Raw genomic sequence first — 27834 nt, 5'->3', positions numbered from 1 at the left:
CGCTTCTTCATGGAAACCTTAATATAACTTGTCCTAAAAAAATCACAGTCATCTGAAGGGAGCACTGGCCTGGGAAAAAAAGCCATTTCTATCAGACACACATGACTATGCAGGGATAAGCAGTTAAGGGAATCCAGAATAAACCAGATTGTTTCTCTGACTTTGAGACTCCAAACAGAGGTTACAGTCACCCCTTAGCTCCTTCAAACCATTGGAGAAACCCACTTCAGCCTACCTAAGCTCTGAAACACTTCTGGAGAGACTTTTCCCTGCCTTTTGTCCCCCCCCCAAAGAGCCCTGGGTACAATTAGAGTTCATTGGGATGCAGTCTCTACTCTGGATATTTTTGGGAGCCCATTTTAAGCAAGAAATAGTTCTCTAGCCCACAAATGTGAGAAAGGGGAGTAACAGACCTAAAGTTCATAAGCAGTTTTCTTTCTGCTTAGGTTTCAGATATTGCTGTGAGGCAAAGATCATTTCCCTGACTATATAGTAGAGACTATCAGCTACCATCAGCTCTAGATGGCTTCAAAGTTAAATTTCCAAGTCTAGTTTCTAAGTTTAGAGGTACATGGATGACATTATTAAGGGTACTGTAAGAAATGGTGGATTTAATTGCACAAAGAAAGTAATATTTTTTTTCTTCTCTTTTTTTTGATTCAAGCATAGATCCTTAGGATGCTTGAGTGGTCTTTGAGTTAAACTCCTTATTCAGTGGAAAAAAACTTCATAAGTTTATAGTAATTATTTTGTAATTATATTTGGAAATTAATAAGCCTTCCTTGACAAGAATTACTACCTATTGCAAAAGTAGAGCTTTTCAGGATTTACAGCTGTTTAATGAATCAGTGTGGGACTGGATAAAAGCTCGAGCAAGTAATTTCCCCCCACTCCTCCTCTTCAATTTTATAGCTGAAAAGTGCCAGGGAAATTAGCTGTTCACCTGTTCAGAGCACCTTTTGTTCTGTGGTTCAAACATTGAGAGGGTCTGTGCTGAGAACCGAGCTTCAAGCCAAATAAAGCATCTTTGGGAATGGGATGCAGCTCCCAGGTGGCCGATACGTTGACAAGCAGTTGGAAGGAGTGACTGTGTGAAAACCACAGCAGGCTCACACTGTCATTGGAACGAGTCATCTGCACCATGTGCAAGGTTATCTCATTAGCAGCATTTGTCCCTCTTGGAGGAAACTTCCCATGGAAGAAGTTTAAGCCTGATGACAGTGACCTGGAATCTTGGTCGCAGTTAATCCATTTCTGTTCCTCTCATGCAAGGGGCAGTTGCTGAATCCTCTCTTCACTCAGCTCTCTGGGTTTCTTCCCTGGCCTTTGGACCTGTTCAAGCCCTTACAGGTTGCCCGAGGGAGAAGGGGGTTGGGAATGTTGTTTCCTACTGGTACTGCTTTCCAAGGACCTAGACAAAAGCCATGTAAGAAGTTTTTGTGGAGAGAAGGCAGCCGACCACATTTCCCATTAACATAAGTGTGTTTTTTTGCAGTACTCCAAGCAGGTGGATGACAGGTTTGGAGCCTATGTGGCTTGTGCCTCCCTAGTCTTCCTCTTCATCTGCTTTGTTCAAATCATAATCGTGCCACAGTGAGTACCCTTTCAACCCTTTGCTCACATCTGCTCCCCTCCTCTATTCCAGCCTACTTTTCTTTGTTTTTTTTTCTTGAAAATTCAGAACACCAAGGGGAAGAGAAAATCCTTAAATAATTCATGTTCAAGTCATGCATGGTGCTTATTGTTTTCATCCATTTCTAGTGCAGATTAAAACCTCCTCACTGGCATGTGAGGATTTCTGTTTTCCCCATGTGATTTCTCTTATATTTTACTTCCATCTTAGGAAATCCAGTTAGGAAATATCACTGAGTAGGAAGGATTGCCTACCAAGGCATAGCACACACTCACAGCACAAGGCTGGGCTGTCCTCTTACCTAAACACAGTAGGACAGTGAGGTGAAAACCCATCACAGCCTCATTGCTCAGAGCACTGAGGTCTCAAGGTCTGCTTAGTAAATGAGGCATAATGTCTCATACTTTTATTCTTCTGAACTTAGAGTGGTTGGTCAAGAAGAGAGGTAGAGACAGGGTTGAGCTGCTCATGCCTGAGCTTGTGGCTCTCTCCAGATTTAAGGTTTGTAGTAGTTTGTTTTCCCAGGCAAGAATGTCACGAGCTCCTCGGGGCTATGGGGCACAGTGCTCTTGGCCCACTGCAGTGCTCTGCAGCTTTGTCTGCAAGGCACAGCACAACCCACTAAACCTTTTCCAGCAGTGAGATCTGCAGAATTGGAACTTCTTCTCAAAGGGTTCTTTAAAAGACACTTAAAATTACACCATGTGGTTATTTCCTATGCTCTGGTTTAGTAACAATAATACACCATTCACAGAGCAATGCTGTGTTAGAAATAATTCTGGAGTTAGTCACTTTTAAACTGATGAACAAGATCACAGAAGCTCTGAAGATGGTCCAAATTTATCTTCCCTACAAGAAGACAAAAAATTGTCCCTAAAGAGAGCTCCTGCACTATTTTATGCCATTACAACTGTTTCTACGTCTGTTCCCACCACAGATCTTTTTGGAGTAGAGATTGGTTTGTAGTGTTCAGATCATATATTCAGAAGGTCACAGAAATAGCACATAGTCTAATGTTTGTCATTCACTCTCTCAGGCAGGAGTGCTCACAGAAGGACTGAATCAGCAAAATAACATCAGGAAAAATGCATTGTGTAAACAGACAGGTCTGCTTTGGGAAACTGCAAGTGAAGCTGAAAGAGGCTCAAAATTGGAACTAGATAATTCCCAGCAATTAATGCATTGTTAATTTCATCCAGAAATGTTCTCTGAGAATAAATAATTTAACAGGGGCTTACACTTTGGATTTCTGGATATTGCTGTCATAACTTCACACCTGCAGAGGCCCTCTACTAGCCTTTTGTTGCTCATCAAACTCCCTAAGCAGCCACTACGCTGTCTTCATAAAACCCAGTTTAACATTTAAATGACAGCTTGACAATTTCTGATGTGTGGCAACCATATGGCTGCCTCCTTTGTATTATGCAGGAGCCAATCCCTTATGGCAGTGTGGTGTAAATGTTGTGCTGTTCAGTCTCCTTCCATGCTGCCCAATAAGGAGGGTGGTTGTTTATTTGAGGTTTTTTCGTGCAAGTTCTGAAGTGTCCTTAGTCAGCCTGGCCTGTCTGAATGGTGATTTGTTTCAAGACCAAATAAAAGTCTATATTTTAACTGCAGGTCAGATACACTTCACTTTTTGCTTTGGTTTTCCTTATATTTCACTTGTATAGCTTTGGTCTTTTATTGAAGGTATCAGTTAAACACCAGCTGAAACCACAGGTGGATATGTGTCACCATTAGAGCTTCATGAAAGACACATGTGGAATCTGAATTTGAAACTAGAGACAGAATGTCAGTGTCAATTTATTATGATAAAGAGGAATAGCTTTAAGGAATTTCAAAAAAGGCTCAAACAGTGAATTTGAAAGTCCAATTATCTTACTAGTCATGAGAGAACACAGAGACCAGCTGGCTTTGGTGTTGTTGCCCTCAATGTCACATTGCAAGAATACTTTCTTTAGATTGTGAACAAGGCTGACTCCTGGGAGGGGCCTCTCCTGTCACACTGAGACCAATCAACGGGAAATTGGTGTTGAATATCTTTGTGAGGAAAACAAATGAAAATTCACAGTACAAAGTTGGCCCTGGAATCCTCTTTGTACTTCAAAGTCGGGAGGAGCAGGAACCTCTCAAGCTGGCCAAGATAAAGCTGTTTTCCCTGACTGTCCTTCTGCTGAGGTTGCTCACATCCCATGCACGAGACAGAGCACAGAGAGTGGTGCTGCACAGACATTCCCTGTGCAAGACAGGAAGCCATTCCCGCTGAGATTATTCCCACCCAGCTGCACTTCAGCACTCAGCCTGCCTTCCTTCCCAGGGGTGCCCTGCCCACTGCCAGCTGGGGGCTGACCTGCCACAACAAGTTGTTCTGTCCCCTCCTCTAGTGCATGAAATGTGTTTCAGTCCCACCTATGTCACCCCAGCAGGAAGGTGATTGCTGTAAAAGATGCAGTATTCTCTGTTCTGCAGCCTGTCTGAATAATTCTAAATAGGCCAAGGTATCTGTTGGTATTCAAGGCACCTCGAGTCTCCTACTGCTGTCCTAATTGGAAAGCCTCTGCTTTCCAATTGTGTGTCATGGCTTGTACAAATGTGTTCTGGAGAGCAGAGCTGTAGCTATTCCATATGATGTGCATTTAAAAAACAGAACAAAACCAACCAAACCTCTCCTTGATTTCAGCTCTACATTTATGCTGGCTTTTTACCTGACGTGTTTCCTGATCCTGACCACAGTGGTGTTTGTTTCAGTCATTTACTCCTGTGTAAAGGTGAGTACTGTGGTTTCTTTGTAGTCCTCTGCCTAAGATAACCAGATCAGCAATCTGCCTCTTCAGCTAACAGAGTGTGTTTTGTTAGCCATCCTTTCCACACTATGTGATAAGGGTTACAGAAAAAGCCTTTGATAAGGCAGAATGAACTGCAAACAGATGTTATGGTTGGCATCTCTGTAGCTCAGCAAGAAGTAATCACTCTGTGGATCTGCATGTCTATTAAGTCCCCTGCAGACACTCTCATATTGATATAAGAAGAGCACATTTTCCAGTGTGGGACCAAACCCTGACCATTCATTTCCTCCCTGTAAACTTCCTGCAGAGTCGCCTGTATACTGGCCCCTGCTGCATATGTGTGTTTGGGTAGGCAGATAATCAGAAGCAGAATATCATCAAGGAAAAATGTCCTGGAGGGAAGTAAAAGCCATAAACATATAGAATTTTATCAGCTTTTCTCAGATGACTGTACAGCGCTTCCAACATTCGCTGGGCTCTTTCTTGTGGCTGGCTTTGATCAGAAAAGAAATACATTGTGTGAAGTCCAAAAACATATTAATTCTTCTTGTCAGCCTGTGGTAAATTGGCAGTGAGCACTGTGGGAAGGGTGCTGTGCTCATCTATTTCACTCAAAGGTGTTCCTATTAAACACATTGATGTGTTTCAGTTTTAGGGATCCTTCTAGTTTGGAAGCGTCTGAACATGGAACATACTCAGATTCAGGTTCCTTAGCCCAAGCTCAGCTTTATTCCTCAGTGCCTGGAATAAAACAGCTCCGTAGCTTTATGTTTCCTGCAGAGAAAAAAAACAGTGGGATAATGGATAATGTCAGGCAGATTATTTGTCTCACTTTAATTATCTTCTCTGTGCCATTTTCAACAGTTGAATGTGGGTGCTCTTGACAGACTTGCACCTTACATGTCTTTTATGATTTTTTTTTAGATTTGGAAATTAAACTTTGCCTTCTCATATAATAAGAGCTGCAAACTGTTCCAAATGAAAGAAGTTTCAACTTCTATTCGAACTTAACTCACTCACAGGGTTTCCTTTGGCCTTATGACAACATTAAAGGGAGCCGAGTTTGTAAGTGTAGCATCCCACTGGTCTTGCTTGTTTACCAGCAGTGAGAAGTAGAGTCAGAAATAACACTGCTGCTGGGAAGACTTGGGTGCCTTGAGCTGGAGAATGGTACCCACGGATGCCTGTTTGTACTTGGTGTGTCCATTGCACTTGAGGATGCTACTAAAAGGCATCCATTAGTAAACAGGTATTAGCAGTTGATGTGATTAGCAGTTAATTAACCACCAGTGTGACAAGGTCACAGCCACAGAGAACTTGGGAATTCAGTGCCGGGCTGTGCTGCCTCCTCACACTGCAGTTCTCTGGCATCCCCGTCCCAGCACCCTGCCAGCCAAGCAGGGCCACCCCAACTCACTGGTTCTGCTGGGATGAGAGCTGGGGCAGGCCTGGAGCTCTGGAGCACCCCAGCTGCCTGGCTTGCAGGCAGCCAGGTTCCAAGGCTCAGAGCTGGCTTGTCACCCTCTGGCATTTACAGACCACTTCCACACACTGACAGCAGCTCTCGATTCTTCTGTCATCATTCAAATCCTCTAGTTTTGGTTTGGGCTTTTCGGTTAAAATTATTACTGGTCTTAATTACTGATTAATTTAAAAGGCACACAGGATTTACAGTCTCTGGGATGATAGCCAGATTTCATTTTTGCTTTCTTTGCCTTGATCTTCCAAATTCCTATAGAAGAGGTCTGTTCAGTGGTGCCTGCAACTGTTTCTAGGCTGGCTTTGCCTCAGTGCATAGGCTCCGGATGCACAAGACATCAGAGGGAATTCAGAATAACATCAGAATTTAATGGGATTTTCTGAAGCCCCTGACATTTCCAGCAGTGAGTTTTCATCCCCACAACATGCTCATGTATAACATCCAGTGTAGCTTCTGTGCAGAGATTGCAAATATTGAAAACATTGTGCCTTCTAGCTCTAGTTCCTTTTTGATTACCTCTTCTTAGTGCTCCAAATTAGACTCTGCTGACAACACCTGATTATGAGATGGCTTGTTTAGGGAACAGGTACTTCTAGCTTGTCAGCTCCTAATAGCTGCAGCCCACTTCTGTCATCCAGGATCTTGGTGTTTCAAGTCTTTGATTTTTAAAGATGGGTTTACCCAGCTCTTGGATAAAGGGTGCTACTTTATTTCTGTACTCCACTTTGCTCCAGGAAGCACTTCTACACACCTGCAGAAGGAAGGAAAATTAGCAGATCCTTCAGATGAAATCCCTGAAGACAGTGATGTCAGTGTTGTTTGCTTTGTTTCACACTCAGATGTGGGATAGGAGAGCATGTGTTTTAAATACTAGTGGTTAATTCCACACAAAGTTGGAAAGCAGGTGTCCACCCCAGGACATTAGCATAAGCATAACTTTTGCCTGTTTGCCATGCTTTTACATGATAAGTGTCTCTTTTTTCTTCCTCTTTCCAGCTTTCATGTGAGATTTTCCCTCCCTGTTTTGGCCTCCCCATCTCTGGCTTTGACAATGGCCAGCAGACTCTTTTTGAACAGCTTGATCATGTTGTATTTTCTTTTGCTGTCATTATTATCTTCCACTATAAAATTCTCCACAGACTAGAAGTTGATCCTGGAACTGCCTGCACAGTCAGCTTGGCTTTCCAAGTTTCTTCAGCTGTAATAAACAAGAGAGTTCCAGTTTTTTGCTTTGATGCTCCATGAAGACTTGGCCACTGTGAGGTGGTGTCCCTTCCCAGTAGAGTCTGAGGTCATGGGAACCAGGGTCCCTTCTCAAATACTCTGCTGACAGACATCTGTTTTGCTACTAACTTACCAAGTTTTTGGTTGTTTTTTGTTCTTAAAATCCTTTAACTTCTGGTATCTACACTGCTGTGTGGAATTCAACTTCTTGCATGGTTCTGGGAGCACATGAGAGAGAAATTGCAAATTATCCTTTATAAGAAAATAAATAAGCTTTTCTGTAGCTCTGCATAGGTGTAGCTTGCCTATCATTTTCATTGCCTCCAAAAGCTGGTCTAGATGATCCTAAAGCATTTGGGGTTTTTTTTCTCAGTCAGGAAAAATAAAACACTCTGAAAACTGTATTTTTTAAATAGACTAATAATCACTGTGAAATAAGTTACATAAATGGACTTGCAACATCAAATTGCCTGGAGCTGTTGTCTTTTACTCCAGCATCTTAATGTACTTCAAAATGACTCAAAGGCTTTTATTACAAATTGAAAAATCAGACCTTAAAGACCTCATCTTACAACATAACAGCAATTATCTAAGCAGTTTACCATACCCACACTAGATGTTAAGAAGACTAAAAGAAGAAATATTTCTCTTCTGTCCTGGATCAGCTGTTGTTCCAAAGAATGGGCTTTATTTGGTGTAATTTTGTCATGAAAATTATTGGAGGTAATGGATTATTTTCAGTGTAACATACTGCTTGTTGGATCACTTTTTAAACTTGTACTTTCACCTGCACAGCAGTGCCCTTTCTTCACCTGCACTTATGCATTTCAATTCAGAGTGGACTGGAATCAACTGGACAATTTGATTTTCTTTTATTCCCATTGTGGTTATTTTTCTTTATATGGGGATTTCAAGAGTGCTAGTGAGTGACCTCACACTTTTGTGGCTGCCCAAACATGGATCTCAGCTGCCCAGATGGATCATATCCTTTCTCTCAGCCCCATCTCAGTAGTGCAGATGCAGGCTGGGAGCTGCCATTTCATCAGGTCCCCTGTTCTTCACTCAGCAGGACTTGAGTGTCACTTTGAACAGTACAAGCCAACCAGCAGGGCTGCTTGGATTTTCATTGTACTGTAGTGTCCTGATATTCTGCTTCTTTTACAAGGACAGAAGAGGTCTTATTTTTGTTTTTTCGAAAATGGGAGGGAAAATCATCTTTTTTCTCTACTTTTGTGCTATACCTCTGACTTGTGGATGTTTCTTTGGAGGAAGCACTGCAAGAATGGAGCTGAATTGTCAGACCTGAGATAGGCTCCCTATGTCTATCATAGAAGTCCTTCAAGCTGCAGGTGTTCTTGGTTTCCACCTGCCTCTGTGAAATGGGAAGAGAGTGACTTATGTGAAGGGCCCCCATGAGTGTTCATGAGGCAGAGGTTCCTCAGATGCATGGCATAACTGTGTTGTTGCGCTCTCAACTGCAGCCCTGACCTCCTATGGGTTTTGGCATTTCTTTCTTCTTCAGGACTTTTCCCAGCTGTACTTGTTTACTGACCAAAAATTTTTCCTAGTTTTCAAAGTAATGAGAACCAAGATTAATACAAAGAAAAATGTTTTCATTAGAATTTAAGTGTCTTCCACTTGATCGCTTTGCTTGATATCTCAGGCTTGGTTCAAAGTCAGGCTTTTTTTGGGATTGCTGGAAGCAGGGGCCTGAGCCAAGATCCACAACAAAAACCTCAAAAGTTTTATTTAGATGCCTGATTTCCCAGAGATTACAGACGAAGGTTAGTTCCCTGAATACCTTTGTGGAGCTTAGCGTTGAGGTCTAAACAAAGAAGTGGCAGCAAAACCTGTCCTGCTCTAACCTATTGAGAAAACTGTCTAAATGCAGTACAGATCCTCCTCCTCCTTCTAAATCCTGTAGGGGATAGAGCAGAGGAAAGCCCCCCTGGATTTTCTATATCCCTGTTCTAGTAGGGATCTGCTAGCTGACATCTGTGTGGAAGCAGCTGGACGTGGTAGGGCAAAGAGATATTTTGGTTCTTGTCTTATCAACAAAGCTAAGGATTTCTATGTCATCAAGGTTTATTCCTCAGAAAAAGGTGTTTTCCCCTGTTTTATAGTAGCTGCCACTGAGCCTGAAGGATTGCATAAGCTTTCAGTGTTCTTCAATTAGTCCTCATTCAGTACAAATAAGTTACAACCCCACTTTCCCCTTTTCTCCAGTCCCCCACAGAGCCTTGTCCTCTCCTTTCACCTGGAGCACGTGCTGGTAGCAGGTGAAATCAGCCCTTTCAAAACTCTTGCCACAACCTCTCCCTGCCTCTGTAAAAAGTCCCCAGCTAATCAGCCCAACTCTCAGTAATTACACTGTAGGGCTGCTGTGTGGGAAGCACAGCACTGACAAAACGTTGCATATCCAAAGATGTAAGAGTGAAGGATAAAAGGGAAAAGTAAGACTTTTAATAGAAACATTAGTCATAGTTAAATTGCAGCGCCATGGCGCTGTGCTGCTGTTTCTTTGTGTCTCTAAAAATACACTCTAGTGGCTTGGTTATTCGTGCAGTGAGTAAGGGAAGGGAGAGTTGGGCTCTGGAAAAGGCTTAGGTAGTCCTGGGCAGAGCCCCTCTGTGCTGGCATGGTGGTGTGGAAGGGCAGGGCACTCCCATGGGATCTGTCAGTGCATGAGGGTTTCCCTCATTCCTGCTCCAGCCCTGAGTTTCCACTGGCACAGCGGTGGCACTTGAAGGGACAGGGCTGCCTTGGCTGCCTCCAGTGCAATGCAGGGAGGTCCCAGGCCCCAGCAGGGGTGACCCAGGCTGTGAAGGGCGCCAGGGCAGCCTCTGCTCTGCCACACAGACTGCTTCCACCCGGAATGCCCTGCAGCACCTGCAGGGCTGCAGTCAGTGGCCATCAGCAGGGAGCTGCTGGCCCTACCAGCAGTGAAGCACTGGGGCAGCCAGGCTGCAGCAGCTCCCTGATTGCCCTCACTCGAGGGTTTTTTATCACTATGAGCATGGAACAAAGTGCCACAGAGCAGCCTGGGCCAGCTGATCTCTGCAGTGCCTTTTGCCGAGGGTCTGACACATCACAGGGCTTGCCTGGGCAGTCTAGCAGTCTGTGTCTGAAATGGCACCAGGGAGCCAGTCCTGCCGTACGCCTTGGTGATCAAAGGGATACAACAAAAGTGTGTTTTCATTTCTGCATTTTTAAATTTTTGCTCCAGTAATTCGCAGGCTCAAGCTCCTGGCTATTTCAGTTACAGATGGCTTGTGGTTTGCTTCTCACGACAGGATGAGCACAGCCCTGCGAGCCATGCTATCTGGGCTCGGGAGCCATCACTCCCATTAGGAAGGGCTAAGTAGATTTGGAGAGCCAGCTGGGCCTGCTGCCACGAGGCAGTCACATCTCTGCTTGCCCTTGTCCCAGAGCTGCCATCTCCATCACCATCCTCCAGCCTCTGTGCAGAATCCACACAGACTTGTCCTGAAGGATGTAGGCAGCTCAAATGCAGGTTGTAATCTGTAAAACAAACAAGGATTTTATGTTTGGGTTTTTTTTTTTTCTCTCTCTCATTCAGCTTTTTCCAGTTCCTCTCCAGACTCTTTCTAAGAAGATTGTACAGTCCAGGACCAATAGTACCTTAGTTGGGGTCTTTGCCATTATCCTGGTTTTTCTGTCTGCCTTTGTCAACATGGTATGTCCATTATTTCCTTTTGATCCATTCAGTTCTGCATTGTTTTCTTATTGGTGCTCTGCAGCATTGTGACCCTTAAAACCACTCAATTTAACGTGATCCTGCCTAGGACTGATAGCATCTGAGGTTGGTGCCCTTTACTTTTTGGGCACAGAAAATAAATGGGAGCCCAACAGCTCCATCCCTAGAGCCCATTATATGCCTGGCACTGATTTGTGCCCAGGTCCTTTTGCGATTATCTAAAAATGCTTCTGCTCCAAGTACAGGAGCCAACCTGATGCATGTCCCTGAAGGAAGGGCTGGCATGAGGCTGATGTGTTATTTAACTCCCACCATACTGAGTGGGACATAAGTGTTCCTTGGGCTTTGTGCCAGCCCTGCACGGTGCTGCCTCCTGCTCTGAGTGCAGAGATCAGCTCATGGGCATGGTGATGACTCTGCTTTGAGTTGCACTTTTGGGGCTGAGGTGGTCTGGCTGTGATTCCAAACACTACTGCTGAGTTCAGGCTCAGAGTGACATGGGCTGTTCTCCGGGGCCTGGATTTTGGTAATTAATATTTTGGGAAATGAAAAATATAGCTACTGCACATGCAGTGAAACATAAGCTGATGATTTCATGTTGCATATTTTGCACATTGCTGCAGCCATTTCCAAGGGGCTTTTAAACTGATATAAACTATTTTGTTTTCTTCTCTTTGTCTGTGCTGTGGAGCTTAATACTATCTTTGTTTTCCAGTTCATGTGCAGCACTGTGGATCTTGCCAGCTGCATGGCTGCTGAATACAACATCACTCCTGACCGGGTGGACATTTGCCTTATCAGCAACCTGACTTCCAACTACAGCCTGGGCACTTTGCAGGGATTCTGTGACAGTTCTTTGCCCAACTGCAACTTTCCAGAGGTATTGCTTAAAAAATATGGGTTTCAGAGGTTGGTCTGGAAAAAGGCTGTAAAACTTGTGTGATAAATCTCAGGGATTCTGAGGAAAGCAAGGTTGCTTCTTGACTATCATTACAGGACTGACACGGGCTACTACATGCAGACTTAAGTGTCTGAAGTTGTTATCGAGAATCGACATTAATGTTTAAGTTCCTACAGGGCTGAATAATTAGTAGGCTTTCAAAATAGCTGGATTTTGCCTATAGCAGGGGAAATGTCCCTCTCCATGAGGTTCTTAATGGCATGCAGAACTGCAAGTCATTTCAAAGGAGTTTGTGGGTGCTTGGTTTTACCTAAAAATCAATTCTCTGAAAATCAATGTCTCGTGATAGATTCCATGCTTCCCTCCATTGTTTTATATCTTGATGAAAAACTTGGCTTATATTCTTTCCCAAGGTATGGTAGGTCTGGCCTCAGACAGGTCAGCAGCCCAGACAGTGGTCTGCCTCAATTCGCAATGCAATTCCTGTGTCTTCAGGATATCTCATTTAGAAAAAATTTAAATACTTCTAATGGAAAAATAACCCAACCAAACCCACAACCCAAACCAGACCAAATAAGATTTTCACACTGGTAGAATACTTTACAAAGGAAAAAAAATCTTTCTGCATAGCTATTCAAGACCTTTCTCTGAGTTTTTAGGTCACAGCTGTTACATGTGTTGTTTACTGGAAATTGAAAAGGAAAAACAACTCTCTCTAGGATAGAGGTAGAATTTATGTCAAGGTCATCTGGGTTTATGGGGACCTGACAGATTTATGGTGGATCTGTTATCATCCAGATGTCCAAGATGCTACCGAAAATCCTGGTATCCTACTGAACATATTTCCTTTTAACTTACCAGGAATATGGTCCCTGTGTGATTCAGTGAGGTTTCTGAGACTACCATTACTGTGACTTTAAACCTTTGAGGTGCTTTAGTCTGCAGAAAGACCCAGGAGCAGAATCTGGCACATTGGAGATCTAGAAATAGTCTGTGCCCACCAGGAATTTTTATGGAGTGCTGGCTCAGGACAGAGAGGAATTTTAAGCAATGAGGAATAGCCATTTTGCATACTGAGGTTGTTCTGGCAGCCTTGAGCTGGGTCCTTCTGTTCGGTGGGCTAAGAAGTGACGAGTCCCTCTCCTGCACTCTGCAAGGCATGTTGGATGTTGCCTGTTGCTCCCAGTGTTCACACAGGAGACAATGGAATCCTACCCCTCAGTCAAGACTGAGGAGTCAAGTACAAGCTGTACAGGTTATTTTCTCTAGTTTAATATATTGGACTATTAATAAATGAGCTCAGAACATAAGCATATTTGTACTTCAACTAGAGCTTGCTTGTAACTGAAAGGATGAATTGCCTCAGGCACATGATACGGGGTTTTTGCCAGAAATAAGCCTGTCCAGACAGAGTGGAAGCTAAAATCTTCACAGATTTGATAGCAGGAAGGTGGTGAGCTGGCTAAGATGCCTCTCTTCATTTTGCATCCCTGCTATCTTTCCCAGGAGCCATAAATGACCAGCAGTCACACTGGGGAGCACTGGCATACTGAACGCTCAGCTCCCATCCTGGCAGGAGCTGCTGCTGCACCACCCAGGTGTGCCAGAAGTGCTCCACAGCCACACATGTGCACCTCTGCAGCTGCTGGCTGGGCAAATTATCATGGGGTTATCATGGGGTGGGCGTGGGGACATTTGTCCAGCCTGTACCTTGTTGATGGAGCCAGTATGTCACATAAGAGGGGACAGTGCTTTCCCATTGGCCTCAAGTGGGCATCTGTCCATGAGTGTGAATTGGCAATACCCTTGGTCCTATGTGTTGTACAGACATGCAAATTTGAGTCTAGAATTTGGTTTTAAAGCATGACTTAATGCAGCATAACCGGGTGGTTCTTTTTGCTAATTTAGTAACTGTGTCCAGGGAAAAGCTACGTCACAACCTTGGGTGTTCAGCTGTGAGGTCTGTGCCTCTTGAGAGTAAAGCACATAATGTCTGGGGGAAAATGCCAGTTTCCTCTTCATCCATTCAGTTTTAACTTCTGTAACATGGGAGAATTACACAGGCAGCTCCAGGTTTCTATGTTTGGTCAGCTCAACTGCATAACTACCAATCCCTTTCTGTCTCTGTGTTTAGTTTCTTTTCAGTTTTGATTTATTCAGCTGACATTTATCTCTCTTCTGTTTTTTTTCCCCATTTTTGTCTTTATGCAGTACTTTACCTACAGTGTCTTATTGAGTCTCCTGGCCTGCTCTGTGTTCCTTCAGATCAGCTGTATTGGAAAATTGATCCTTATGTTAATCATTGAATTTATATATGTTCTCATTGTGGAAGTGCCAGGGGTCAACCTTTTTGACAATGCAGATCTCCTGGTTACAGCCAACACCTAGTAAGTGCCTTTCACTTCTGAAATCTTCACCTGATTCATTTCACGCAGTGATTTCAGTGTGGTATTGGGTGGATGGGAGTGCCAAGGCTGTGGTGCAAACAAAGGAAGTGCAGGATACCAGAGAAGGCATGGCTGGAAGCTGAAGTTCTGCCAGTGCTGCTCTCTGCCTCTGAAGAGTAGGAGAATACAGTACCCTTTAAGATCTTTTTGATGTGGGACTTGACTAATGAACTCTCTATTAATAACAGAATATAACTGGAATCAGAGTGGATCTGTATTTCCTTTTTTCCAGAAATGGGAAGCTGTAGTTAGTCATTCTTAATTCTGGTATTACACTCCCAATATAGAAATGTCATTTCTCAAATAAGAAAAAAAATCCTCCAACAAACTTGAGCTGGCTCAGGGATGTGATGTGAGCCACCAAGATATATCAAACCCAGCTTGGGGTGGTGGAATGGTGGTGCTTGATGTTTGACCAGTGATCTCCTGCCAGTTGTTGCTGGATGTATGTCCTTGTTTGAAACACCAGTATCATAGCTGGGCTCAGCACAATTCCCAGCAGAAGGGTCTGAGCTCGGTGGGAGTGGACAGTTGCCCTTTTACTTACAAAAGCTGGCTTGTCATCAGGTCACACATTAATCCTGGTGGCAGCCTCCTTCCACTGCTGTGGTGGTTCCCCATCTCTTGGAGGTCCCCACACCAGGGAGGGAAGTTTGGCACATCCACAAGCCTGTGCTCATCCAAAGTTTTGTTTCTCACTGGGAATTGCGTTAACTCCTTGTTTTGATGATTTCCCCTTGTAGGCAACAACTGTACTTAAATGTGAGCGAATCAAATTATGCCAGTTTAGATGAACTATCTGTCAAGGCTGATAGCTGTGGTTGTTCCTTCCTTGGACAGCAGGGTGTTTGAGAAGATTCCCATGGCCCTTCCCAGTGTGTTATGAAATACCTTCTGTAGTTGCTCAGATTTCAGGATGGCCATCAAACATCAGCCCTCCAAGCCTTCATTAACCAGTAACCCTGCAAGCCCAATGCATCTGGTTACTCCTCTCCTTCCCTTGACTATTCCATGATTTCAGCATTCCAGTAATAATTAATGGAAATATAGCTTTTGCTGGCATTTCCAGGTAGTGGAAGTGTAGATTTTGCTGCCATTGGCAGTAATCACTTAAATGATTTTGTTAACTCAAGTGAGTGATATTAGGTAGGAAACCCCATGGAGCTTTCTGTGGGGAGATATAGGGAAAATGAGGTTTTCTTCCTTTTTTTCAGATATTAGGTGTTCCATCAGCAGAAGCTGTTTAGTGTTTTCTAACACAATTAGTGAAATAAAAGCATTTTATATCTCAAATATAATTTCATTCTTGCAATTCAAGCACTAAGCGAAATTACAGCACTTGGAAGTATAATTTACATCACTTCACAATCAGAATGTCAGTAATAAAGTGTAGCAGGTTAGAGTGTTTTCCCAGAAAGAGCTTTCTGTAATGCTGTACTATCTCTCACTAAATGGGATTTGTGTGGTGGTTCAGCCCCAGCTGCAGCTCAGCCCCACACAACCATTCACTCACTCACTTGCCCTGTGCTGGGATGGGGAAGAGAGTTGGAAGGGGATAGGTGAGAAAACTCATGGGTTGAGATAAAGACAGTTTAATGGTACAGAAGAGAGATAAAATAATAGTAATAGTAATAGACAAAACAAGTGATGTGCAATACAGTTGCTCACCACTTGCCAACCAATGCCCAGACAGTTCCTGAGCAGCAGCCCCAGGCCAGATTTCCCCCCAGTTCCCATACTGAGTATGATGCCATATGATATGGAATATTTCCTTGGCCAGCTGGGGTCAGCTGGCCTGGATGTGTCCCCTCCCAGTGTCTTGTGGTTGAGGAGCTGAAAAGTCCTTGGCTTAGTATAAACACTACATAGCAACAACTAATACATCAGTGTGTTATCAACATTTTCCTACTTAACACAAAACACAGCACTGCACCAGCTAGGAAAAAATATAACTCTATTCCAGTGGAATCCAGGACAATTTGTTTTGTCCAAAGAGCTCCATGGATGGCTGTTTATTGCCCCAGTGTCTGGAAGGCCATTTATGTGTTGTGGGAAATGGGAGCTCAGCTTGTAGCACAGAGCTCAGAGATGGACCTTATTGTCCAGCTAATACTAAAAAAAACAGAAAAGCCACCATGACCTCATACTACTTTAATTGGGTGCCCATTGTAGCTACATAATTAGTGTCTGCTCTGCAGCCACTATGGTACTCTGACTAATTAAAAGTGATGCAGATGTCACTTCACACTTCTGTGTACAAACCAACCCAGCATGCATGCAGCTGAAAGGCTGATTACAGCACGTTGGGAGTTGCTAGACTTGACTGCAACCCCAGCAGCGTGTGACACATGGAATGTAACTGCAGGCACAGGGCTATTGTGTTACCTTTTCCTGTGCAGAAGATAAAACTAATGCATTGGCTTAAAGATGGGCCAGTGTGATCTTCTAAACTGACTTCCTGCACAGGGAAGGAATCCCTGTGATTTGTTCATTAAACCCATCATTTCTCTTCCAGCTGTCTGTCCTTGCCACTGTGGCTGGGAAGAGTGAGATGCTTTGGTCCTATGGGAGCTGTCTCTAAAATGAACTGCCTTTCCTGCTAAAAATGTGCACTTCAGTTGAGCAGGAGTGTAGTTAGCAAGCTTCCCTCTGTGTTCCTTCCAGTAATTAAAGAACCATCTGCTACTGGGAATGTCTGTTCCGTGGGGGAGCAACCTACCAATGTAACACCTGTACTGCTTGCACTGGGCATCTTCACTTTTCCAGAGAGTTACTGTAAATACTGTGTTTGCTGCACTTCATAGTCTATGATGAAGGTTTTAGAACAAGAGTAACACCCACTAAGGGTCAGCTCAGCCATGCTCCCATCATAAGAGAGAGTGACAAGAGGGGGCAGTCAGTCATCCTTGGCCAGGTGGTGGTTTAGGGAAGCAGGGGAATCATGCTGCATGTGGGAAGTGTCTCCACCTAGATCCAGCCTTTAATGTGGGAGTCCCCAGGCTTTCCAAACCATGTCTGTCTGTGTCCAAGCACACGTGTTCAGTGCTGGAGCTAGTCAAAAGCCATGCCATAGATTGTGTGCAAGACAACATTGGGTTGCAAAATCCATGTCAGAAGAAATTCCATTCTCAGAACTGCAGAAAGTGTCTTGGAACAAACAAGGTTAGAAAGTCACTATGCTTTTATTTTTTGATGTTATGCTCAGTTAGATTCCCTTGCCTATTTTGGTTTTGATCATTAGATGTCTGATTGTGTAGCAAGGTTCCCTCCAACCCCATAAAACTGTGGTCTGAAGCTCTCTAGAGAGCTGTCACATTCTCAGGCTGATATCACATTTGTAGCCTGCAAAGTTCTAATTGTATCAATGACACTATAGTAATTTAAACACTGATCTCTTTACTTCCATTTAAATAGTGATTTAGAAGATGCCTGTGCATGGTTCTCAGCCACCTAATACTCCACCCACACTCAAGAACAAAGCCAAGCATTAAGCAATCAATCAATCAGGAGCTCAGACAGCTGCTACCTACCAGAAAGCTCCATACCATACTTTTAGTGTCAAAAAGCACACCCTCCATCTCCCCCAACAGCTCTGATACACGTGGCTACTTTGCAAATTGTCAGTAGTAATAGGAATGTGCTAAAGGGTTTTCTTCAATGCCCTCCTTTGTGGTACTCAGAGCTGGGCACAAGCTGGCAGTGAGGAATGTGCAGAAGAAGGGAGAAGGATTAAAGGAATTAAACACATCTCCATGCCACAATAAAAGAAGAAAGGAGCTATCCTCACAAGATAAAAAAGCCTAAAGCCTTCTTCCTTAGGTCAAATTTTGTAGTCTGACCTAATGAAGTAGTGATGGATGCACAGGCATTTGCTAAGCATCCCACACTGACATTAAAATCCCAAATTATTCTCACTCTTAATGCTTCTTAGATATTTTACCCACATTAACCATGTGACAAGGATCACTCTGGAGTTTTGAGTGTAGCTCAGAAGCCTGTTTTTCTCCTCCCCCTCCCATGTTTTAGTAGTTTTCTGCTTCAAAAGAACTGTAGCCCCACACAGTGTTAGAGGTGCCACACTGCAGAGCTGCTGTGCAATGATGTGCAGAATGGCTAGAGCTGCAGGGAGCCAAACGCTCCATTGACCTTGTGTTTGTGCCTTTTTTTTTTTTTTTTTCAGCGTGTCTGGAAATGATACATCCTCATGGTGAGTCACTTTGGCATTAAATATTTTATAGGTTTTTCTTGGTGGGTATTTTCTGTTCACAAAGTGCAATATCAGCACACTGACTCACCAGCAATGTCTAGTGTTTGTGCATTGCTGTGAGCTGGAACAACACAGTGCAGATGCCCTAAGTGGACTGAGTGTTGCCCTTTTGTATGTATAGCTACTCTCAGAGCATCCTCTTTCCTGTGGGACTAAATGTCAACTCAGAGCTTATATGTAAGACAATTTAAAGGTTTTATCAAAATATTTTCATACTGTATACCTCTGTAATTCGTATTTAACAGTTTTTGTTTGCCTCCTTGTGAGAGGAGGTGTGAATATGCCTTAGTGCTCTTTTCAGCTTACAGAGCACTTACATGAAAAAGCCCATTAAGAAGTGACTAATTAGAGAAGCCATGAGTTAGAGCAGTTCTAGACTCAGGCGCCTGGGGAAGCCAGTGCAGAAGACTGGATGAACACAGTCTGAGGGGTTGTCAGCACTTCAGTGTTGTCACCCTTAGCATGTGTGGCCATTCTCTGAAGAGTGGCCTTTATATTGATGACAGCCTTTTCTGAGAAGTTGGATTACTTTTCCAATTTCTAAGTCCTCTAGAAACTGGCTGTGAGCCAGAGTCTCCAGCTTTATGCTGTCATTGTTTATCCCTATACCAACACAGGCTTTGAGTGGAAAAAAAAATAAGCCTTTTTCTGAGAGGCAGGTTAGCCTGAAAGTGGGAAGTGTGGGGCATGGCAAGGCTGTGTTCTTCCAATGATGGGGAAGTTTTGCTCCTTCCTTGGCTGCAGCCCCCCAGTGACAACACGAGTCGCGCTGAAGATTGTGACCCCTGTCATCATTACTGTCTTTGTCCTGGCACTGTACTTGCATGCCCAGCAAGTGGAGTCCACTGCAAGGCTTGATTTCCTCTGGAAACTTCAGGTTAGTGGGTGCTGGCTGTGGGAGGATCACATGTGGTCTTTGGCATTAATATAAAATGACTGAGCTCTTCACTGTCAAGTTGAGGAGTGTGATAAAGTGCCTTTGAATTTAATCTGAATCTGGTTTATAACTGGGCATGCTAATAATGTTCTGCTCTTCTTTGGTACTTTGCATACAATGCATACAATGTGCATCTCATCTCAGTTATTTTCTTCTACCCCTTTTTTCCTTGTAAATGCACCTTGGATGGTCCCCATGGTAAAGGGTTACAGATCTGAAGGTTGAGAATAATGAATTTGGGCAACTGAGCTGTTAATGGTGCAGGAACATGTAATGTACCACAATTTATAAATATAGGAAGCTCATATTCACTGCTGAATTGTTTCCCAGAGCTCAGTGAGTTTCGGTTTGCTGTATTCAAGGGTGTGAAAGATTCACATTTGCATTTTCATTCAGTTTCCTGTTAAGCAGTAGGAACTGGCTCAATGTCCAGCCTTCATTAGCCCCCAGGCAGCAGTACTGGGTAACCAACACACTGTGGATAATGCCATGCTGTGCTCTTGTCCCTGGGTTCACTGTTAATGTTTTCACTACTTGTGCTCTTGAGTGATGTTGGGGTCCTGTATGTGATTCCCAAGTAAGCAGGACAGGCCTGGGCTCTGGCCAGCACTCATGGTTCAGGAGCCATAGGACTGCAGGTTTTATTTAGATTTTCTACCTTCTGGGTGGCAGGACATCGTTCCAATTATAGGTCTTTGTGGTTTGAATACAAAATACTGAGGAAGCAACAATTAATTAAAGCTGCTTGAGAAGCAGATAAACATTGTAATCCTCATCTATAAATGGTAAAAGAGTGGAAGGGGTGAGCTGAGCAGTTACCCAGTTCAGGGCTCAGAAATACAATGCTGGATTCTGGCATTACACTCTGCCTGCTTTTCCATACACGTGTGCATGAAGAGACGGAACATTTTTCCACTGCAAACCACAAGTTTCTGCTTCTCTCTGGTTCTGCTCTCCTTTGCAGTTTCCCCCATTCTCTTTCTGCCCCCACTGCAAGTAAATTTTCAGCTTTTCTCACCTCCCCAGAGCAGCTACCAAAAGAGTAAGTGCATCACCATGTCTTCCCCTAAACTAGGCCACTGAAGAGAAGGAGGAAATGGAGGAGCTGCAGGCCTACAACAGACGCCTCCTCCACAACATCCTGCCCAAGGATGTGGCAGCCCATTTCTTGGCTCAGGAGCGGCGCAATGATGAACTGTACTACCAGTCCTGTGAGTGTGTGGCTGTCATGTTCGCCTCCATAAGCAACTTCTCTGAGTTCTACGTGGAGCTGGAAGCCAACAATGAAGGGGTGGAGTGTCTGAGGCTGCTCAATGAGATCATTGCTGATTTTGATGAAGTAAGTGAACTGAATCCATGAGATTAGTTGGGCTTTGCTGTACTCCTGAAGGAGGGTGGTTTATTGAATCCATGGTTCATTTCTCCTTACTCTAGCAGTCTTCAGTTTTATTTTTTTCCCCCACTGAAATCCCTTCTATTTCCTTGTCACTCCTCTGACTGTCTAATCCCCTTTCTTCCTCTATCTTCCTGGCTCTGTCCACTTCTTTGTAATGCTCGCAGCAAGGCAAGACAGGTGGCATGGACATTACCAGCATCTGTGTGTTTGTCAAGGTTTATTAGCTTCTTTTGCTCTTGTGACACAGATCATAAGTGAAGACCAATTCCGGCAGCTGGAGAAAATCAAGACCATTGGCAGCACCTACATGGCTGCCTCAGGCCTCAACGACTCCACTTACGACAAGGAGGGCAAGACACACATCAAAGCTCTGGCAGATTTTGCCATGAGGTTAATGGACCAAATGAAATACATTAATGAGCATTCATTCAACAACTTCCAGATGAAGATAGGTAATGTCCTTGTGCTCACAGGATTCCATGTATGTAGTGGTCATTCTGAGGTGGGGATTTTATGGACAGTAAAAACCATAGATGTTACATTAGCTGTACAGTGATGTTGATTGTCTGGTGCCTGGTGATCACTTCAGCCTCTATGAAACATCACAGTAGTTTTTTAGGGTATAGTAGCATCTCTGAAGCTCTCTAGGGAATTAGAAGCAGCGAAACTCCTACCACAGCATGGTCTTACATGGTGGTTGACCATGGGCTCATTTTGCCCCTGTGCTTCCGTCTTTGGCATTCTTGGACATTAAATTGTTCTTCAAGACAGGGTATAAAAAGCGACAGAAAGGGGAGAAGAAATTTGAGGATGTCAAGGGTGGTGTTTGTTCTGGAAGGCTCTGGGCTGCGACCTTGCAGGCCCTCAGCATTGCTGCAGGTATCTGCTGACTTCAAGTGAGCAGTTTGCTTGTTAGCCAGGTGGAAAACAAACTTTATGCCATTATCTGGCACTGGAAAGTATCTCTGGATTGAGCAGATCCAGTCCAACCTGCCAGTCAATTGGGCATAATGGATCAAAGAAGTCAAATTCTGGTTTAACATTTCTCTCCCCACAGTTTGGCCATAGCTTTACATGTCAGGGTAAAGCACAGCTAGAACCAATGAGACTCAGGATGCGATTTCACTGTCTGAAAAATAACGTCCCTGAAGCAAATGGATCTGAGCATATTTCTCCTCTCCTTCCAGGCCTCAATATTGGTCCTGTTGTAGCTGGGGTGATAGGAGCCCGCAAACCCCAGTACGACATCTGGGGCAACACAGTGAATGTAGCCAGCAGAATGGACAGCACAGGAGTGCCTGACAGGATTCAGGTAAGGCAATCCCTGGAAAAATTACACTGAAACATAATTTTTGAAACTTAATTAGAATTGAAATTTTGGTTTCATTTTATTCCTTTATTCCATACATTTACCTACAAAGAACTGAAAAGAAAAGCCACTTAGGGAATGCTGGTGGTACCAGCAAGTTTTTTCTTTTAATCATGACCAGCATTGCAACCTCTGTTTTAAAACTTGCACTTTAGTTCTGGGTGGAAGAGCTAAGCTGAGCTTCCTTCCCCATGTGCCTCACTGGCACTGAGCACACTCCTGTCTGAATCCTGCTCACACGAGCTGCTCAGCTGTGTGTGATGGTTGTTCCATTTTCCAAGGGCCTGGTTCAGCTATGTATTTCTGTAATTCACTTTGCTGCTCACTGTGTCACGTGTGGTGTGAGGCCAACAAGGGTCCAGGCATCAGCAGGATAGGGATACACAACAGAGGATTGTTTAGGGGTTAATGGGACCTGTCTGATAATCACACATCTCCTTGGCCTTCAGATGTGACCTTTCCAGGGAGTGATTCGATTCCACTGTCCTGCTTTTGCTGAGCCAATGTCCACAGTAACAGAATGTCATTCCTTGGGAAAATACTGAAGGGTTATAAAAATACAGCATCTGATGTAAAGCCCAAGAGGGGCAGCCGTGCTCTTTCCTTGCCTGTCAATTAACTGGATTGCTATTTATACATCTCTCTTTAAGCTTCCCTACAAGATGGTCTGTAAAGCCACCTGAAAATAGATGAGAAAATACTTTGTAATAAATAAATATCTCAGGAAATCTGGTCTTCAAACTCCTGTTGTTCTGCAACACACATGACTATTTTTGACTAGCATCTGCGGAGACAATTTGGATGCTGGCTTGAGTATTTCATTTGATCAGTTCTCTCCCATTGCCCACTACCTTGTCCTTCATGAAAACAACCCAACTCCTAAGCTGTGTAACTTCTAGGTAATTTTTGGGGATATTTTAGTGAGTTTGGCCTATTTCCCTATTGCATCTGAGTAGACTCAACTGACTGGTGTGCTTTTAAAAAATGTGACTGATTTGTTATGCTTTATCGTGACCTCCTCAAAAATGCAGTTTCCCCAGTTGTGAACTGTGTGTGACATCTGTACTTTCTCAGATTGTAATGGTTGTGTTTGTTCAGCAGCTTGTGCCAACCTTTCAGTGAGTGATTGATGTACAAATGTTGATTGACTTAGAAACAAAACAGTTGATCCTACTTTATTCTGTCCATGGATTATTCCAAAAACAGATAGAAAAACTGTGTGGAAGACAAGGCAAGCATCTGTTTACTCTTGTTTATTCTGCAGGTAACCACGGACATGTACCAGGTTTTAGCAGCCAACAACTACCAGCTGGAGTATCGAGGGGTCATAAAGGTCAAAGGCAAAGGAGAAATGACCACGTACTTCCTAAATGAAGGGCCTCCAATTAGTTAGCACCGACTGCAGCTCCACACAACAATGGATTTTGCATTACCCAGGATTGTGAATCGCAGAAGAATCATTTTTTGGCAGTGAAGCTGAACATGCGGTGCAGTTGAAATTTCAACCCCATGACTTTAGAGCTGGCATCAGCAAATTCTTTGGCCACCCATCAAGAAAGGCAAGAGAAAGAAACCACCTTGAAGGTGTTCCTGGCTGAGTGCTAAGCTGACCAAAGATGTGCACTACAGAGTTCACAGCTAAGACATGAATTCAGCATTTTTAAAAAGGCTGCTACCACAGGATGGCATAAGAAGCTATTTAAGTATTTATTGATGCAACACAACATTTACTTGGTTGAAGGAATGTATGATTCACTACAAAACATTATTTTGGAATGGATTTGCACTCCCATAATGTTTCCATCCCATACTGCCAGCTATTTAAAGTGTACCACTGTGCTTTTATTAGCTGTTTTGAATGGGCTTTCAAAACTGACACCCACTGTTGCAGCACACAAACAGGCCTTTTAGAAGGGCATTGGTAATGTTTTAGTGTGAAAAGACATTTTAGCCTTGGCCACCTCTTTTCCCTTCTTCCCCATGGCTAAATGACTGCTATTCTGAGTGGGGCTGGCACATCTGATGAAGGGGAAGATCAGGATAAAGGAAGATGGCTCTCCAACCATATTTATTAAAAAGTCGTCTGTGCTCTTCTTTGGTATCTATCAGTTTACATGGGAAAGACTAGATGTAAACAAGAGACACTTTGTGGGGGGAACTCCCCTGAAATTTGTTGTGGGTTTTTTTGTATTTTTTATTTTGTAATATTGAGAACATGGAGATCTAACAGATATACCAAATTCTATATTTTGTAAATTATATATAAATTAGAAGGCAGGCTGTCCACACTGAGGTGTGGGGGGAGGTGTATATAACCTGTAGACTTTTGTGTAATTTTTTCTGTGTAATACTCTGAACACAGACTTGGCAGTTTTCAGATTATCACTATACAATCAACCAACAACAAACAGGTGAGTTTCCAGGGTGAATCAGATGCATTTTAAAATGAAAATCCAGAAAAATCTACAACCCCAAAGAAGAGGAAAAACCCGCAGTAGTCACAGAATTGTTCCGTGCAGCATTTCAGCGGAGGGTGGCGGCTTCCCAATGGAAACAGGACCTTTGAGTTTTAGCTACTGAGACAGTATGAAACATGTCAAAAAGAGCTCTAACCAAATCTTCTAACTCTTAACAGGAGCTCTTATGAGAAAAGGAAAAAAAGCTCATTTGAACTTTTATTTTTAAGAAATCATTTTTCAAAGATGGTCTTAATAGAATCCTGCTGATACGAGAATTGTCTGACATTGTAACTGCCATGTGACATTACAAGGAACTACGTGCTGCAGCATCAAGTTGACTTTCCTGTAGTAAGCACTTATTTAAGCTGATTCACAGATCTTCAATTTTCAGGAATTAGGTGATCTTCCAAAAAGATTATGATGGCAAGTGTGTATTTGAGGTGGTCGACCTTAAAACAGTGCCATTGATACTGTGTTGGGCATCTTTATCTCTAGTGGGGGGGGTTTCTGAATAGTTCACTGTTATCATTTATGTACCTTTTCTAACGCTGAAAGAAAAATCCCTTGATATTTTATTAAAAAAAGAAAATAATTTAAAAAAAGCTATATTTTTTATATTCTATGAGGGGAAAGTTTTGATATTGAATTTGGCTAGCACTAAAAATTACTCCAGTCTTTTGACATTTAATAAACTTGTTTTCCACTCTTCTCAGGGCAGAATTATTGTAGTACTCACAGCATAATGATTGCACTATGGTGGTGGCGATTTCTTTTTCCTACTCAACAATGACAATAAGTGAAAATCCATGGATCTGTCTTAATTAATTTGCTCTATTGCTAAGCATGACCCAAGCATTAAGCCATTTAAACATAACCTTAAATGGCATTGCCCTTTTTCCTTCTCCCTTCCACTAGGAAACATCTCTGAAAAGTATAGTATATTGACTTCTGTAAAACTGCCAAGTCTGCCCTTGTACTATACTTTTGCTCCTTTACATCTTTCCTGGTTTGCAAAATAATTAAGTTGCATCACGCTGTTATGCCTTTCTCCCCTCCTCCACCTCCCATCCCCTTTGTCCCTCACTGACTTTCATTACCTTCATGCCATACACTTGGTTTTAGGTTTGCTTTCTGCTTTCCAAAAGTCTGCAGTCTTCTTAACTTTTGATTCATCTTATGAAGTTGTGTTGTCAATGAAATTTCAAGTTCCCAGTATCTCTAGCTGTGATTGTTGACAGTGTGTCATGATCATTTCAAGGGGTATTCACACACTCTTTACTCTGGATCTTGCAAAAATGGATACAGTTATGATTTCCCATGGAAATTGAAATCTATTTAACTAATTTAACTATATTAAACACTGTTTCACTGGTAAAGTGTCTCTGTTTTATTTTAGCTGCACATGGCTGGTGGGATGAGATTCGTGTAGGAGATGCTGGATCTGCAAATAGAAACATCCATGTCTTGTCTTGGCACTGATGTATACCCTGGTCCTTTGTACTGCCCCATTATGGAGCCCCAAGGGCTTGGCTGCCCAGCAAACAGCCCCTGGGTCCTTCTTGTGCTCCCAACTGCCCTTGGAATCAGTCTCAGGACAGCTGACAAAATATACTGGCATAACTGAAGAGCTTAAATTTGTGTGCGTGTGCTATTAAAAATAAAAAAAAATTTGTATTTTCAAAAGCACATCACCTTTGCCAAAGAATTCCCCAGGTGCCTCGGTACTTGTCCTCTCAAGGACACCGGAAGGAGGCAGCACTGCCACCAATGCAACCTTTTCAAACTTTACAGGTAAAAGTAAACGCTACACCTCACTGTTCCAATTAACAGGAGCCTCAGGTAGAGCTGAGAAACAAAACCCTGCAGTTTCCAGCTGACTTCTCTTAGTTGAGAAGACATTACACAGGCAGCTAAAAACCAAATGCTCTACAATCTGTTACAGCTTAGGAGGGATTTTATGAGTGTACTGAGAGCACAGCTGCAGGAACAAAAAGCTATGAAGTATTTAAAGTTTTTATTAAAATTGTCAAACTATTTAATACTTTCTATGCTCTCCTAATAATCATGCAAACAGCACTTTAGGACATTGCCTGATGTAAGCAACTTTTTTTTAACTAGCTGGAGAAGGGTACCCCTCATGGGAGGGAAGGCAGGAGTCCCCAGTGCTGTGCCCTCTCATTTCAATTACAGTATGCAGGCTGGCTGCATAGTCTTCCCCAAATGCCGATTTTTCCCACTCAAAAAGCATTTTGATTAATTTCAAGGTGTTCAGCCACTTCTCCCCAACACAGATCTGGCTACATCAAGTATCTGCCTGTACTTAATAAAATGATACATTTGGGACACACTGAAGTTCTTGTATGTGTGTCCTGCACTGCAAATATCTCTGGCCTGGCTGTTTATGTGTTACACAACATCCACAGACACCCGCACCTGGCCAAAAAGTATGCCCAGAGGCAAATATTTTCCTTCTGTTAAGTTTTCCAATTGCTCCTCAGGGCACCATCACTTCCAGACTGAAGTTCAGGAGTTGTCAGAGAGCAAGCTTGGGATGTTGCTGGGAAAAAGGCAGCTCAGCTATTTTAAGCTGAAAAAACTCAAGGTTCCATGCTCTTGACCCACTTTGTCCCTGCAACTGAAGGAGCAACTAGGTTCTGGGGAGGTATAGGGGAAGACTCAGAAAATTGAATTTCAGGCAGGATGGGGGGCAGGAGCAACAACATTTTCCTACCATTTGGGAGAGTTTCCTGTAAAAAGCAGAGTTATGTATTTCCCATCCCTGAGCACCCCTCTGTGGCTGCCTGCCCTGCTCTGCCCTGGCACTGCCCTGCCTGCAGTGCAGGTAAGGTGGCTGCAGGGCTGGGGCCAGCCCTGTCCCGTGGCTCCCCTGGGAAAGGGGCGGGGGTGCCAGCGGGGAGGCACCGCAGCACGAGAGCCCGGTACTGACACGCTCGCTCAGAGGAGCGGCTGGGCCAGCAGGGCACTGGCATTCCAATAAAAAGCTCCAGGGGACACCAGCTGCAGCGAGCTTCCCTACAAGCAGCTGGCCCCAGACATCTTTTAACAGAGAACTTCAGATGCAAGTAACTATTGCCATCTACTGGAAATGGCATTATATACCTACCTTGTGTAAGTCAGGCAAGCCTTTGGTTATTCCTGAAAGCAAATGCAGTGTAACCTTATTGAAAGATAAACATTCTGTTGTGGGCCTTGGATG

General features: G+C 43.4%; 1 protein-coding gene across 1 annotated transcript in view; it reads left to right on the top strand.

Moving 5' to 3' along the window:
- Nucleotides 1-23551, top strand: part of ADCY5 (adenylate cyclase 5) — a 199309-nt gene extending 175758 nt beyond the window's left edge. The window contains exons 11-21 of the mRNA XM_062498190.1: nucleotides 1496-1593; nucleotides 4314-4401; nucleotides 10704-10820; nucleotides 11557-11721; nucleotides 13954-14129; nucleotides 18370-18396; nucleotides 19201-19333; nucleotides 20469-20732; nucleotides 21037-21241; nucleotides 21977-22101; nucleotides 23423-23551. Coding sequence (XP_062354174.1) covers nucleotides 1496-1593; nucleotides 4314-4401; nucleotides 10704-10820; nucleotides 11557-11721; nucleotides 13954-14129; nucleotides 18370-18396; nucleotides 19201-19333; nucleotides 20469-20732; nucleotides 21037-21241; nucleotides 21977-22101; nucleotides 23423-23551 — 1527 coding nt within the window. The remainder of the gene's footprint in view (nucleotides 1-1495; nucleotides 1594-4313; nucleotides 4402-10703; nucleotides 10821-11556; nucleotides 11722-13953; nucleotides 14130-18369; nucleotides 18397-19200; nucleotides 19334-20468; nucleotides 20733-21036; nucleotides 21242-21976; nucleotides 22102-23422) is intronic.
- Nucleotides 23552-27834: the final 4283 nt, after the last annotated feature.

Source organism: Cinclus cinclus, chromosome 9, assembly GCF_963662255.1.
Source record: "Cinclus cinclus chromosome 9, bCinCin1.1, whole genome shotgun sequence".
NCBI classification, from domain to species: Eukaryota; Metazoa; Chordata; class Aves; order Passeriformes; family Cinclidae; genus Cinclus; species Cinclus cinclus.
This window is presented reverse-complemented; position numbering and strand designations above follow the sequence as displayed.